At 41.6% G+C, this 15,676-nt stretch overlaps 1 protein-coding gene across 12 annotated transcripts in view; it reads left to right on the top strand.

The window, feature by feature from the left end:
• EPB41 (erythrocyte membrane protein band 4.1) overlaps nucleotides 1-15,676 on the top strand; it is a 367,791-nt gene that overhangs the window by 264,936 nt on the left and 87,179 nt on the right. For 9 of the 12 annotated variants that reach the window (XM_082247681.1, XM_082247679.1, XM_082247680.1 and 6 more), the window contains 3 exons: nucleotides 753-934; nucleotides 4,917-4,976; nucleotides 5,499-5,540. In XM_082247681.1, the coding sequence (XP_082103807.1) occupies nucleotides 753-934; nucleotides 4,917-4,976; nucleotides 5,499-5,540 (284 nt within the window). The remainder of the gene's footprint in view (nucleotides 1-752; nucleotides 935-4,916; nucleotides 4,977-5,498; nucleotides 5,541-15,676) is intronic. The other 3 variants (XM_082247676.1, XM_082247683.1, XM_082247678.1) reach the window with 1 other exon arrangement.

Genomic DNA, 15,676 nt, shown 5'->3' with positions numbered 1-15,676 from the left:
CATTGATTGGACTCCAGTTGGCTGACATCTCACTCCAATTAGCTCTTGGAGATGTCATTAGTCTAGGGGTTCACATACTTTTTCCACCTGCACTGTGAATGTTTACATGGTGTGTTCAATAAAAACATGGTCAACATTTCATTCTTTATGTGTTTTTAGTTTAAGCAGACTGTGACTGTCTATTGTTGTGATTTAGATGATGATCAGATCACATTTTATGACCAATTTGTGCAGAAATCCATATCATTCCAAAGGGTTCACATACTTTTTCTTGCAGCTGTATACTACGGGAGAGAAGATGCCTACATTTGGTTATTAAATTATATTAGTTCTAAGAGGTTTAGAAACATTTATTAATTCTTATTATTGCCCACATTATCAACACTGTATTTTTGGCCTGAAAACTTTGCATAATACATTTTCTGCAGTGCTTTGGTCCAAATATGGTTTGCTGGTGGTCTTCAGCTTAGTTGCTTTATGAACTCTTTTGCATGTGTACTAAATGCTCTGCTGCCTTGCTTGCTTTTATTTTTAGAAAAAAATGGTACCACCTCTTTTTACTAGATTAGCCCAGTCTGGGTTTTTTGTTTTTTTTTTGCAGTTTAAATTTGACATCATGCATACATGTTTAACTTAAACAATTAGTAGCATTCAAATTAGAGCCCTAACTGTTGTTGCTGTGCTATCGTTAGGGCTGTTCAATGTATATCATTGTAGAGTGACCTTCTAATCTCCTATGTTGTGTTTAACAGCTGCGGTGCCCACCCCTGAACGCAACCCTCGACCAGTGTCTGCACCTGTCATCACTCCAAGCCAGGTAGTTATACAGTCTACACCTTCCAGAGAGTCTGCTGCTCACAGAGAAGCATCATCAACTAAATTTGAAGAAAAGAAAACTCAGGAACGGATCCCAGAGCCAAGAATCTCCCCTAAGGTGATTGTATCATTATGTTACATTGCTAACTCTAGCTTCTTGGTGCAGCCATTTAGCATTCACTAGGCAGCCCTCGAGACCCCTGCAGATAACATTCTGTATTTTGGTGCTTATTTAAGCCAATGAAGGAAACAACATATACTTTAGGCTGGTTTCTAGTACTTATATGGTTTGCTTTATTTCTTTCACAATGTCTTAATTTTTGTGCTCTCCATCCCTTTTTTAAATTTTTTTTTATCATAATGTGAATTTGCTGAGAGCAATATCAAATGTGTAAGAAAGTTGTAAGGGAGCTGTAGGAAGTACAAACGTCTAAGCATTTATTTGTAAGAGGGCTTTAATAGCAGTGATCTCTAGCAGGCTCATGTAGCATAGTTTTAGCCTTTAACAGTCTCTTGAAGCAGGGCTGCAATCTCCAACAACTCCCCATAGCACATTAATTTCTCCTCCTGTTGCTGGTCAGCAGTCTCTGACCAACTCCTGTTGCAGGTTTGCAGTCTCTGACCATCTCCTGTTGGATATCTGCGGTCTCTGACCATCTCCTGTTGGAGGTCTGCAGTCTCTGACCATCTCCTGTTGCAGGTCTGCAGTCTCTGACCATCTCCTGTTGCAGGTCTGCAGTCTCTGAGCATCTCCTGTTGCAGGTCTGCAGTCTCTGAGCATCTCCTGTTGCAGGTCTGCAGTGATTTCTATAGCATTATATTCACTTTTGTGGTATCGGGGGCACAGAGTGAGGCACCCTATATTGAATAGGTTGATCTCCACAGCTCTAGCCATTATGTATACACGCTTCCAAGCAAAGAATGTTTTTCTTTTTATTGCAGATATTACACCTAATTGGCCGAGGCGGAGAGGCGAGCTGATGACATTTCTCCAACTTGGCCAATCGGAGGAAGCTTTGCAATCCTCCACAGAATACAAAGCTGCCTATGAATGGCCAATTGCTGCTCATACCGACTCTGTTTTGTTCCAGGTGTGAGAAGGAAGTCTCTGTCTCATGCCAGAACCCAGCAATGTGTAATGTACAGTGCCTTGCGAAAGTATTCAGCCCCCTTGAACTTTGCAACCTTTTGCCACATTTCAGGCTTCAAACAAAAAGATATAAAACTGTAATTTTTTGTGAAGAATCAACAAGTGGGATACAATCATTAAGTGGAATGAAATCTATTGGATATTTCAAACTTTTTTAACAAATAAAAAACTGAAAAATTGGGCGTGCAAAATTATTCAGCCCCCTTAAGGTAATACTTTGTAGCGCCACCTTTTGCTGCGATTACAGCTGTAAGTCGCTTGGGGTATGTCTCTATCAGTTTTGCACATCGAGAGACTGAAATTTTTGCCCATTCCTCCTTGCAAAACAGCTCAAGCTCAGTGAGGTTGGATAGAGAGCGTTTGTGGACAGCAGTTTTCAGTTCTTTTCACAGATTCTCAATTGGATTCAGGTCTGGACTTTGACTTGGCCATTCTAACACCTGGATAGGTTTATTTGTGAACCATTCCATTGTAGATTTTGCTTTGTTTTGGATCATTGTCTTGTTGGAAGACAAATCTCCGTCCCAGTCTCAGGTCTTTTGCAGAATCCATCAGGTTTTCTTCCAGAATGGTCCTGTATTTGGCTCCATCCATCTTCCCATCAATTTTAACCATCTTCCCTGTCCCTGCTAAAGAAAAGCAGGCCCAAACCATGATGCTGCCACCACCATGTTTGACAGTGGGGATGGTGTGTTCAGGGTGATGAGCTGTGTTGCTTTTACACCAAACATAACGTTTTGCATTGTTGCCAAAAAGTTTGATTTTGGTTTCATCTGACCAGAGCACCTTCTTCCACATGTTTGGTGTGTCTCCCAGGTGGCTTGTGGCAAACTTTAAATGACACTTTTTATGGATATCTTTAAGAAATGGCTTTCTTCTTGCCACTCTTCCATAAAGGCCGGATTAGTGCAGTATACGACTGATTGTTGTCTTATGGACAGAGTCTCCCACCTCAGCTGTAGATCTCTGCAGTTCATCCAGAGTGATCATGGGCCTCTTGGCTGCATCTCTGATCAGTCTTCTCCTTGTATGAGCTGAAAGTTTATAGGGACGGCCAGGTCTTCGTAGATTTGCATTGGTCTGATACTCCTTCCATTTCAATATTATTGCATACACAGTGCTCCTTGGGATGTTTAAAGCTTGGGAAATCTTTTTGTATCCAAATCCGGCTTTAAACTTCTCCACAACAGTATCTCGGACCTGCCTGGTGTGTTCCTTGTTCTTCATGATGCTCTGTGCGCTTTAAACGGACCTCTGAGACTATCACAGTGCATTTATATGGAGACTTGATTACACACAGGTGGATTCTATTTATCATCATTAGTCATTTAAGTCAACATTGGATCATTCAGAGATCCTCACTGAACTTCTGGAGAGAGTTTGCTGCACTGAAAATAAAGGGGCTGAATAATTTTGCACGCCCAATTTTTCAGTTTTTTATTTGTTAAAGTTTGAACTATCCAATAAATTTCGCTCCACTTCATGATTGTGTCCCACTTGTTGTTGATTCTCACAAAAAATTACAGTTTTATATCTTTGTTTGAAGCCTGAAATGTGGCAAAAGGTCGCAAAGTTCAAGGGGGCCGAATACTTTCGCAAGGCACTGTATGTAGCTGAAGCAACATACAGTGCTTGGAGCCAATTGCGCACCTAGTAAAGGAAATAGTTTGTTTAGACCAGTCACAGGAAACCTGGAGATCCGCTTTAAACTGTCTTGTGTAGGTAACTGAAACTACTCTCTGTTATTTATTACTTTTAAGAACATTTTTAGGGTACATTTAAAGGAACATTTAAAAAGAAAACATTTTGTATATCCTTGTTTCTTTGAAAACCCTCTATTAGTGTTGATGTATTGGGGGTGTTCTTCCATTCTTTACAAGGGAGCAGGGCACAATAAACAAGCTCACCTCATTATCCTTCCTAAATAGATCACTTTGTTTCCTACTTGTAAGAGGTAGGATATTGGTGGGGACGTTGGGTAGGTTGATAGCTTATTTTAGTGTAGTTGCAGCATTTCCACTGTAGAGCTCTCCTGTTCTTTGTTTCTGAGATTGTTTTCGAAGTTCTGTTTCTGTGCTTCCAGATAGAAGGGATTCTGTTTAACTGTTTTCTTCTTAAAAAAAAAAAAAAAAAAAAACATTGAATGCGGAAACCACAAAAGAGCAAGCAGGTAGTCTTTAATTGCTCTGTTTGAGAGCAGGCAGGTAGGGGCCAGTCTCTAAATGCCAGAATGGCTTGCTTCTGTGCATGTGCAGGAGTGACATAATTACGCGCTGGTCGGTGAAGAGGCCTTGGAGATTGGCACTCAGAAGAAAATGCAAGGGACCGTTGGGCAGGTGGGTATTGACCCTTAAGTTACACTTTAAAAATAAACATGCTGGTCGACTACACTGACATTCCAAATGAATAATAGTTAGTAAAAAAAAAAACTTCTATTGTGAAAAGAAAAATTTAAATTAGAGCCATAACAAATAAAAGTGATAGTTGGGCCCATATGCAGTAACAGAAGCCATTTATTGTGCACTTATAAAGGGAATTTGTTAGGACTAAAAAGTTACCTTTATTTGTTTATTTTCAAAGGTACAGACTTTGGGGCTGTCATTGTGATTGCCTACTAGGTCACTGAATTGGAACAAAATTGTGAAATTAAGATCTGACTTCAATGGCCCCATGCTTGTTCCAGATTCATTAGCTGGTGAAGCCGGAAGCAAGAAGATGACCCTGAAGCCTGCACTTTTAAAAACATGGCAGCAAAGGCAGCTACTATATTTCCCACATCACAGGTTCCTATTAGGAGCTATTAATCTCATTATGTGGTGAAAACCTGTTCGGTAGCTCTGTTAAAAGGTTGTCACTTTCTTAGTGTACTGAACAGTGTACAACAGGGTGGCAACTTTTCCATAGTTATCTGTATTGTGTTTGTAACCAAGTCTTTTTCCCCCCTGTTTAGGACGTAAAGAGATCCCCAAAGGGTCCTCCCTCACCTACTGTTAATGGAGAACAAGTGCAGGTTGGTTATCATAGTATTGTTTGCATCTATTGTAATAAATCATTTAGCTTTGGTCATAGGTGGATTGACTGCTTACAACTACATAGAAGGTTTAAACCAGAATGCATAGGATAGTCCAAGATAATTTGTTTATATTAGAAGGACCATGGTGGGATGGAATCAACATGTTTCTAAAGTATGAAAAGAGATAGTGTGGGATTCACATGTTTTCACACAGCAGAAGCAAACTTTAGTGTGTGGCGAATCCCCTTGCTTAATGGAATTTTTAAATATTTTACAAAAGAAGTTTTATGCAGACATGCACAAATCACAGTTTGCACAAAAATGGCCAGACCATAAAATCAACCTAATATGATATCCCCTGGTTTGAAGTGCAATGCATGTCTGACTGTTCCCACTGGTGATCCTGCATGTTAATCCAAGATTTGTTGCAATTTTTCACTACCATTCTATAAGTAGTTTGTTTTTTTTAATTAATACCTATTTTTGTTTGTCTTTTAATTTCCTTTTACAACCTTGCAGCAGCCTTCTGAAAAAGAGGATGACATAGTTCGCATGAGGAAGGTTAGCAGTGAGCAGTGTGTGTTCAGAAATATTTATCATCTAGTATCATACAAGGGGAGATAGAAGCTACATTTGTATGTGCAGTCCAAAAAAACAAAAAAAAACAAGGGGACCAAGTATATAGAAGATTCCTAAATACATACATTTTTTTGTGAACGCACTTTTACAATAGAGGAGTTTGTAGCCTCACCAATGGCTATACTTTACTAACTATTTTTAAATGTAATAGGAGTTAAAGGGAGGGATGGGTGGCGCTGCCTGAGAAGCCGAGGTGTATCAAAACAAAATGCTAATGCATTTGGGCCTATAATATGTAATAAACAAATATAAAGTGCTAATGTTTTAGGCCCTTAATGTGTAAAAAATGTATATGTACTTATAATGTATAAATAAAGTGCTCTGGTTGCAAATAAAGTGCAAAAAATCAATGAACAATATATCTCATGAATATATGACAGGACGTGGTATAATAGAAAGTGCTCTCAGTGTAAGGAATGCAAAAGCACAATAAAGTGACGAGTGCAAAGACCAGTGCAGGTAAATCACAATCTCTAGTGATAAACCATGAAGGAATACAAAAACACACAATATATAAACTATTCTCAAAACAATATATTCATTTATAAGGCCAAATAAAGTGACCAGGTGCAGAAACCAGTGCAGGTAGATCACGATCTCTGGTGAAGAGCCGTGAAAGTGGGTACACTCGTGCTCCCCCCTCTCTCCAAGGTCCGCACTCCTGATGACGTCATTCTGACGAAATGACTACAGCATCATTGCGTCACTTCCAGCCTCGCATTTCTGGTCCGTGGAACGTATCGCATTCCGGACCCAGCGCTTGTATAGATACTTGGAACTTGAGGCTTTTTACCTCCGCTTGTTTGTAAGTACATTTTAATTGTATTGAATAAATAAATATGTTGTATGAAATCACACTATTGGATGTCTCTTTTTTTACCCTAATAAACCTGTTATGGAAACTCCCTGGGATCGAGTATACTGAAGTGGAAAGTGAGATATCGCTGCTTAGATGATGTCTGCGACCCCTGCTAGGGGTTTTTACCTTCTGCCCCCCTGTGATCTTGCAGGTAGAGGTGGAGAAAGAGATATACCGCTGTTTGGTTGGTGCCTGTGACCCCTGCAGGGGTTCCATATTCTGATGAATGTGGACCTCGGAGAGAGGGGGGGGAGCACGAGTGTACCCACTTTCACAGCTTTTCACCAAAGATCGTGATCCACCTGCACTGGTTTCTGAACCTTGTCACTTTATATGGACTTATGAATTAATATATTGTTTTGAGATTAATTTATATATTGTGTGTTTTTGTATTTCTTCACGGTTTATCACTAGAGATTATGATTTACCTGCACTGGTCTGTGCACTCATCACTTTATATGGATTGACATATTTTTGAGATTAATTTATAGTTCACCTATTGTGTTTTTGCATTCCTTTCACTGAGAGCACTTTCTATTACACCACATCCTGTCATATATTCATGAGACGTATTGTTCATTGATTTTTTGTACTTTATTTGCAACCAGAGCACTTAATTTATACATTATAGATAGATATAGATACTTTTTTACACATTAAAGGCCTAAAATATTAGCACTTTATATTTGTTTTTTACATATTATAGGCCCAAATGCATTAGTATTTTGTTTTGATACACCTCGGCTTCTCAGGCAGCGCCACCCATCCCTCACTTTAACTCCTATTTCATTTCATATCCCTCTATTGGGATATGTGAGGTAGGCTGCAGCCTGTCATACATATCCTAGCGCGGAAATCATCCATTTTATTTTTAAATGTAGTTTGGTGCAGGTCATGTTATAATTCAAGAACTGATAGTATCGTTTGGCCTGATGTGCCTTTTTGGCAAGTTCAGGGATTGCTAAACTTTTTCCCCAGCGATAACATGGAAGGAAACTAAGCAAGTCAGGAGTGAATTGCTTAATGCAGATGATAAATAAGTCAAAATGTAGTTTGCTATCTCCCTATATCTTACAATAATTCTCATCAGTTCTTTCATTCATGTGTGTGTGGCTTTTTATACACTGCTTACACTGTACATCATGATCATGACTAGTAGAATATACTCTCTTTGCACTTGCCATTTCTGTTCCCAATGCTTAAAAGAATGCAAACAAAAGCAGATGCAACAACTCATTACATTTCATCTGTCATCAGTTAAGTGTTTAAACCGTGAAAGGCATCTAATAATGGGTTTGCTGTGGCCAATCATGCTATTGAAATTTTACTATGAAAAAAGCAGATACATTTATTCTTGTATTATTATTATTATTTTTTAACCTCTCAGCAGCTACTTTCTGAATATAATTAAAGCCTAAATCAACCAAGATTTTTTTGAGTTTGGGATAGATTTGAGAAGTAAAACTCTTGACTATATTTGGTTGTTGTCTGTGTCTCCACTGAGGTGATTTCCACGCTTTTTGATCAAGGGTGTCTGACAGAAGGAGAGGAAAGAGACCACATTAAATGAGAGTAGTAGATAAAAGTTTGTTTTCCCCATTTAGTTTAAAACTAACAAGGACTGAAGTTAGATAGCCACTACTTAGAGCTTCCTTATTTTACCTTGGGTAAATTATATATCCACCATATTTTTTTATTGGAAGTCGAAGCATGCAGAATTCCTGAATGGTTAAAATATTAAAGCCAGTTTTTTTTTTTTTTTTTTAAATAACAAACATGTCATTCTTGCCTGCTCTGTGCAGTGGTTCTGCACAGAGCAGCTCTGAAGCTCCCCTTCTTGGGTCCGCCCAGGGGCTCCTGGCCCCTCCCTCCAGCCCCCTTAGCAAGCAGCTTAATATGGAGCACCCAAGCAGGCTCGCTCCCGATCCGCTGCTCTGTGTGTCTATTCACACACTAAGCATGACTCTGCCCTGTCCCCACCCCCACTCTCTCCTCATTGACTCACTGGCTGTGATTGACAGTAGTGGAAGCCAATGGCTCCCACACTGCTGTCTTAGCCAATTAGGAGGTAGAGACTCTGGAGAGCCGCTGATCTCGTGCACATCGCTGGATCAATATGGGGCTCAGGTAAGTATTGGGGGGGGGGGGCTGCTGCACACAGAAGAATGCATGGTAAAAAAAACCTTGAGTCTTAACAACTACTTTAAATGTGACCACAATTTTTTTTTTAATCATTTGGTAAGTTGCAGTCTGCATATTGAAAGGTTTTCCTTTACTTTAACCATCTGCTGCCCAGGGCATTTTTGTAAAATTTTCACATTAATGTAAAAAATATGATTTTTTTTTTTTTTGCTAGAAAATTACTTTGAACCCGCAAGCATTATGTATTTTATGAAAGCAGAGGCCCTGGGGAATAAAATGTTGGTTGTTGCAATTTTTTTGATCTTGCATGATATTTGCTCGGCCGTTTCAAATGAGCATTTTAGTTAACACATTGCAATAAAATACCCAATTTTTTAGCTGGTAAAATATAAAAGATTGTTATGCCAAGTATATAGATACCAAACATGTCAAAACTTTAAATTTCACTCGCTTGTAAACAAACTATGGTGCCTAAAAATCTCCATAGGCGATACTTTAAAAGCCTTAACAAGTTGCCAGTTTAGAGCTAAACATGAGCACTGGCGCTCTCACTCTAACATTTGCGGGCAATACCTCACATATGTGGTACAGTCACCATTTACATTCTTTTGAATGCATGGTGGGCCTATGTGTGTGCTTGCATTTGAGCTTGAGCATGATGGGATGGGAGTGGTGTTTTTTTTTTTTTTTTTTTCCTTTTTGTGTACTTTTTTAAATTGACATTTATTGCTATCACAAGGGATGAATAACATCCCTTGTGATAGCTGGGGTAATGGCAGGTACTCTTTTTTTAAGAGATCAGGAGTCAATTTTACCCCTGATTCCTCCTTCGCCTTCCAAGGCAGCCGATCAAACACAGATCAGTTAACAGCCAGTAAACAAAGAACTGAAAATAGATGTAACTGAATCTTTATTGTTTACAAGATTTTTTTTAACACAGAGGACGACCTGTAACAGATGTGCCTCCTTCTCCTCTGTGCTAAGCCGAATGGAATGGGAGAGCCCAGGAACCGTTGGGGGGGGTCCAAGCCCTGTAAAGGTGAATGGGCGGCTGTTGAGCCACTCGGATCACTTTTGCCGGAAAGCAGGTTGCTGGCTGTAAGAATTGATGCCAGGATCGTGACATGGCTGCAGCAAAGAAATTACATATCAACTCGGTAATACAATACATAAATCATAGGGATAAATACGCAAGTTGATACAGTGACCATTAAAACAAATAGTGCAGATACATGTGTATAACCTAGTATGACCCCTCCCACTCCCATCATGCTTTAGTTTTTTTGCTAGTGTCCTAGGAGAGCGGATATCATATGTCCTCAGGGAGAAGAAAACCCTTTGTTTCTTTTTCTGGTTTTATAGAATGGACTATTTTTTTCTTCTAGCTATCTTCTTTTGTTGCTGCAGAGCCAATGGGGCTTGTTTTCATTTCTCTGAGTTAGCCGATCCTTTGCATAGCCTTTAAGTCAAGGCCCAATCCTGTATAATCCATCCTGAGGGCACTAGGCTCTGCTTAGACAATCTCCTAGACACCTTTAGTGCAGTCTATGGGTTAAGCTCAGAGTGCAATACAGGTCTACGGCCACCTTTCTGGTGGAACTCTGTACCTGAAAAATCATTGCAGAGTGAGCCCACAGTGACGCCGAAGAATGAGGCATGTTTCCTGGTTCCTGCCTGTCTTCCTGCAGTGTGCCATGCATGGAGGGGGGCACAGGGTATCCCAGGACCATTACCTGGTGCCTAGGGTGTGCTCTACTGCTCCTGGGAACCCCTTTAGTGGTTAACACTAAAGTTCAAACTGCAATACTTTGTGTGGTCCAATGGAAGGTAAAGGTACAACACAATTTTTAATATGGGCCCGAGTATCCTTTACTACCTATGCACCACTGCGGATTCTGCAGGTCCTCTCTTTCCGTTACGTTATTGAGCATATTTGTGCTATTTTCTAGAGCTTGCGTGGACCTTCTTGGCCTTCATGGCATTTCCTCAGCTGCAGCCACACAGTGCTCCTACAGAATGTTCTCTTAACCCCCCTGCTGTCTTACATTGACAAAGTCACAGCTGGTATTTATCCTTCCTGCTCCCCCAGAGTTTTGCGATTACCTCTTGTGGGAAATCCCTCACTTACATACTTAATATGATGGATCATAGACACAAAGGCGGCAAGCCCTTCCAGCTTACGATCCACTAATATTCTAGGGAGCTTGCAGTGTACCTTCAAAAGAACATGGCACCGTTAGCCCAGACCACTAATCTCTACCTGGGTCTCAACTCTGATTTCACTGTAGCTGCAGCTACTTCTGCACAGTCTGCTGTGGATGAAGAGGAATGTGTAGCCTATCCTTGTTTGATGAATTGGTATGTAAGAAGACATAACTCCAAAAGGTATAGATATGGATTTCATATCTATTCAGTCCTTATTCATGCACGTGCTTAGACCTGAAATAAATATGTCAGCCTTATTTAGGGTTACCAGCCTGGGTTTCCTTAAAAGCCCTGAGACTGTTGAAACATTTTCTATACACTCACTTATTTAACCTGTTTTAAATAGTGACTGGCCTAATTCAGAAAAAAATTTTGTTCCTCCCAAGCAGTTTGCTTGGGAATATGCCAATTTAGGAGTGGCTCCTTAAAAGGTGTACTGTCTCCATAGTGAATCTGGCCATTTTATGTCCTAACAGGACTTTGACTGTCCCTGTAAAGGGCATACCAGTGTTTAAAGATCCTATAGATCAGGGGTAGTGAATTAAAATTGAAGGCGGTCCGGTCGCTAAAAAAAATTTCCGCCCGAGGTCCGAATCACAAGTCTGTACAATGAAAGATTGTACGTGTCTTCTTTCCTTTTTTTTTTTTTTTTTGGCGCAAGCTGCGTTTTTCTTACTGTTTCCTCCACACACTCTGGTAATTCTCTGTAAATGTCCCCAATTGTGTTCCTCCTTACATCAGGTGCCCCTACCAGAGTAATTCATTACATTGGGCACCCCCCATGAATCAGTTGCCACCATCAGAGTACCCTCTTATATAAGGTGTCCCCATCAGATTGCCCCCTTGCATCAGGTATTCCCATCAAAGTGCCCACTTACATCAGGTTTCTTCATCAGAAAGTCCCCTTACATCTGATGTCTCCCATCAGTGTGCCCCCTTACATCATTTGTCCTCTTCAGAGTGCCCCCTTACATTAGGTGCCATCATCAGAGTGCCCCTTCAAATCCGGTGTCCCCCATCAAATCAGGTGTGCCCCATCACAGTGCCCCTATACATCAGGTGTCCCCCATCACATCAGATGTGCCCATCATAGTGCCCCCTTAACATAATATGTGCCCATCAGTGTGCCCTTTTACCATAAAATGTGTCCATCGGCATGCCCCTTATTTTATGTTAAGGGTCACTCTGATGGGTACATTTATATTCACGGCCACTCTGATGGGTACATTTATATTAGGGGCACTCTGATGAGCACATTTTGTTATGCACATCAGAGTGAACCTTACAATAATTGTGCCCTTTAACATAAAATGTGCCCATCAGAGTGCCCCTTAACATTAGTGAAGAGTGAACATTAACATAAAATAAGGGGCACTCTGATGAGCACATTTTCTCCTAAGAGGCACACTGATGGGCACATTTAATGTAAGGTTCACTCTGATGGGCACAACAAAATGTGCCCATCAGAGTGCCTGCTAACATAAAATTTGCCCATCAGAGTGCCCCTTAACAAAAAAGCTGTTTATTAGAGTGCCCTTTGCTTTATGTAAATGTTAACACTAATGGGCATATTTTATGTTAAGAGACACACTGCTGGGCACATTTTGTTGTGCCCATCAGAGTGAACCTTACATTAAATGTGCCCATCAGTGTGCCCCTTAAGAGTAAATGTGTCCATCATCGTGCCCCTGTAAACACCCCACATACCTTGAGACAGGCAGGGAGCGGGAGCCAGCAGAGATAACAAGCTACACAGAGGCTTCGAGAGCTGTGCCGGGAGTCCTGCTGAAGGAGGCGGAGCACGCATATCACATCGCACCTCGCGAGAGGAAGAGATGACAAGCAGCAGGGGGCGGGGACATCACGTCACGTCTCACCTCAGGGCCCGGCCGGGAGCCGTTAAAGAGTATACAGCATGTTCGTGGTCCCAGCAACCAATGACTGTGAAGTGGAGATATGTCACTGTACACTGGCGGCCTTGGAAGGCGTCCCTTCCAAGGCCTTATTCTCTCTTGCAGGCCTTGCCTGCACCCTTCAATTGCTGCCATGTCTGTTTGCCAGACCTTAGATGTCTGTTCCAAGTATATATCTCAGGGTCGTGGATTTGTTCTCGCTGATCCCTTGGTGTGCCAGCAACCGGAGCTTATGCCAAGTATATATCTCAGGGTCGTGGATTTGTTCTCGCCGATCCCTTGGTGTGCCAGCAACCGGAGCTTATGCCTATGGCCCCATTCTACTGTATTGATAGGTTAACATGTAGAGTTTCCTTTCCGTACATATGCAAGGGCCCTTTGGCTCAAATGTTGTTCTGTAGAACTACAGTGCAAGAAATGCCAATTGTGTATGCCCTTTGATTGCGAATGCCTTCTTAGTGAATCCCTGGACAACTTTATAAAGGCAATATTGTGGGAAAGTAACATTTTGCTCTAGCAAAAAGGGGTAAAGCCCTCTACTTCAGAGACTAAAGCCCCGTACACACGTACCGAATGTCGGCAGATTAAACGGCCGTCTTTTGTCCGGTGCTGTCCTGTCGGCTGAAAAGTGCTAAAGACTGCACACAAATTTTGTCGGCCAACAACAGCTAAATGCAGAAGTGATGTCATGTGATGGTTAACTTTCCGTGTCTTTTTTCTTTTCTGAGCATGCCCAGTCTTGCTAAAAGGCTGTTTGTCGGCCGAATTCTGTACTGACTGGCGAACAATCGGCCGTTCTGGTGTTGGCCAACAAAAATTTTAATCCCTGCACACCAGATTCTGTTCGGCCGAAAAGTCGCTGTCGGTTGTCGGAAGCATCATACTAACAAGCCGACAATTGGCCGATCGTTCGGCGGCCGAATATTTACGGCCGACAATCGCTACATGTGTACGGGGCTTTAGAAGAGTCTATTTAGTTTCTCGCAGGCAATCAAGTTCAGAGCAAAGCCTGGGGCTCAGTTCTGCTGTAAATTCTCCAGAGGTGGTTATGGCCAGCTCAGATTGCTTTAAAAAAAGGCCTGGCTTCTTTTCTAGGTGTACATAATATAACTAGGTACTAATATTTAGGTAAAGTTGATCCAGGGAATATCAGGAAGGAGTTTTTTCCTGTGCTGTAGCAATTTGAAACATGCTTTGCTGGGGTTTTTCGCCTTCCCCTGGATCAACTGTGGGTATAGGATTGTGTACATGGGATTGTATAGTTGTGTTTTTCTTTTTTCCTTTTGATTGGTTGAGCTAGATGGACTTTTGTCTTTTTTCAACCTTACTAACTATGTAAATTCTAGACTCCCAAATTCTCCAGACTTGCTAGTAAGTCCTTCTCACAATGATGGGGCACCCACACTTGTCAGAGTTAGGGAATGTCTGTTGGCCTTTGCAGCCACCTGGTGCCAGGACATTTCAAATATGTGGGTCTAGAATGTGGTATCCAGGCACTACAAGTTTCAAACTGTGCCTCTGCCCTGCTTCATGTTGTCAAACCTGCTAACTTTTCTGCAAAGACTAAAGGAACTCTACACTACTCTGGTGCAGCTTCTCTTTTAAGGGATCATAGCCATTTTTTTGGAAAATAAATGGTTCCTGGGTTTTTACTGAAATCTGGTCACTGTTTAACCTTCCTAGCGGTATTCCCGAGTGTGACTCGGGGTTAGATTTTAGAGCCAAAAGCGGTAACCCCGAGTCACACTCGGGGTAGCGCTAGGAAGATCGCTGGATGCTGGAAGAGGTTTTACTTACCTTTTCTCCGGGATCCAGCGAAGAATGCGGGCGGTGTGCGGCGGCGGAGCTTCCTCCCGATCGTCTGCGAGCCCCGGCTTCTGTCTACGGCGACGTGACGTCCGCCGGGGGGTGGAACCGGCGGCAAATTCGAATGTAAAACACACCAAACACACTGATACCGTTCAAAATAAAAAAAATCACATTACATTGCCCCCCAGTGCCCTTTCCTGCAGTTTTACTGTACTTTTTATGTAAATATATGTATATATGTGTATATATATATATACACATAATTCTTGAGTTTTTATCCTCTGCATTTGCCCTGCTTCGCTCCCAACGCATACGTATAATGGGATATCTGGGCAACCTCCTAATGAACAGACCGCATATTCTGTAAGTCCTTTTCCACCAAACTGTTTAAACTATGCATAGGTTCAGTGGATCCTGAGCCCCCAGAAGTCAGCACTGTAACAGACTCCATGTTTGGAGTACTCAGGTCTTCTCCTGAATACTTCTCTGTCTAGGGTTTTTCAGGAAAAGCTCCAAACTCTCCGCTCCCATGCTCGGATGATACAGTCCCGGAGCCAACCAAACCTTTGATTTTTCACAAATGTCCTGGTGTTTTTTTTTTTTGGGGGGGCAGTTCCATATGCCAAGTTTTATTCTAGACCATTGCAACTCAAAATCCTAGTGGTATGGGATGCTGGGACTCTGGACCTGTAAGCATCCGACCTCCAAAACAAGTCCAGCTATGGAGTCCGGGAAATCCTTCCTTCCACTGGTCTGTTGGGCAGGACCTTCTGGCTTCCAAGTTCAACAACAGACTGGTCAAGATTGCTTTGGGGTGTAGGAATCCTCTAGCTTTCCCAGTGATTCTGTGGGATCAGTTTAACCTGATCTGCTCCTTTGCTTCACTGAAACTCTTTCCTCACCTTCTCTACAGGATCGAGATGGATGGCATTTTGTTTAATCTTATTGCACTAAACTAGCCCAGGTGACGTGATACTCAAACCTCATAAGACTTTTAGCAGACTCTCCGTGTGTGCTCCACCATTGTCTGGATCTTTTTCTGACAGGTTTACCACTCTGCTTCTTGGTCACTTGAACAACCTAGCTGTTGAGGCCCAGGTATTGATAGATTAGAAAAAAAATATCAAGGT

This window comes from Pelophylax lessonae, assembly GCF_965119305.1.
Source record: "Pelophylax lessonae genome assembly, chromosome: 2".
NCBI classification, from domain to species: domain Eukaryota; kingdom Metazoa; phylum Chordata; class Amphibia; order Anura; family Ranidae; genus Pelophylax; species Pelophylax lessonae.
Note: the sequence above shows the minus strand (reverse complement) of the source record. Positions and strands in the feature narration are given on the sequence as shown.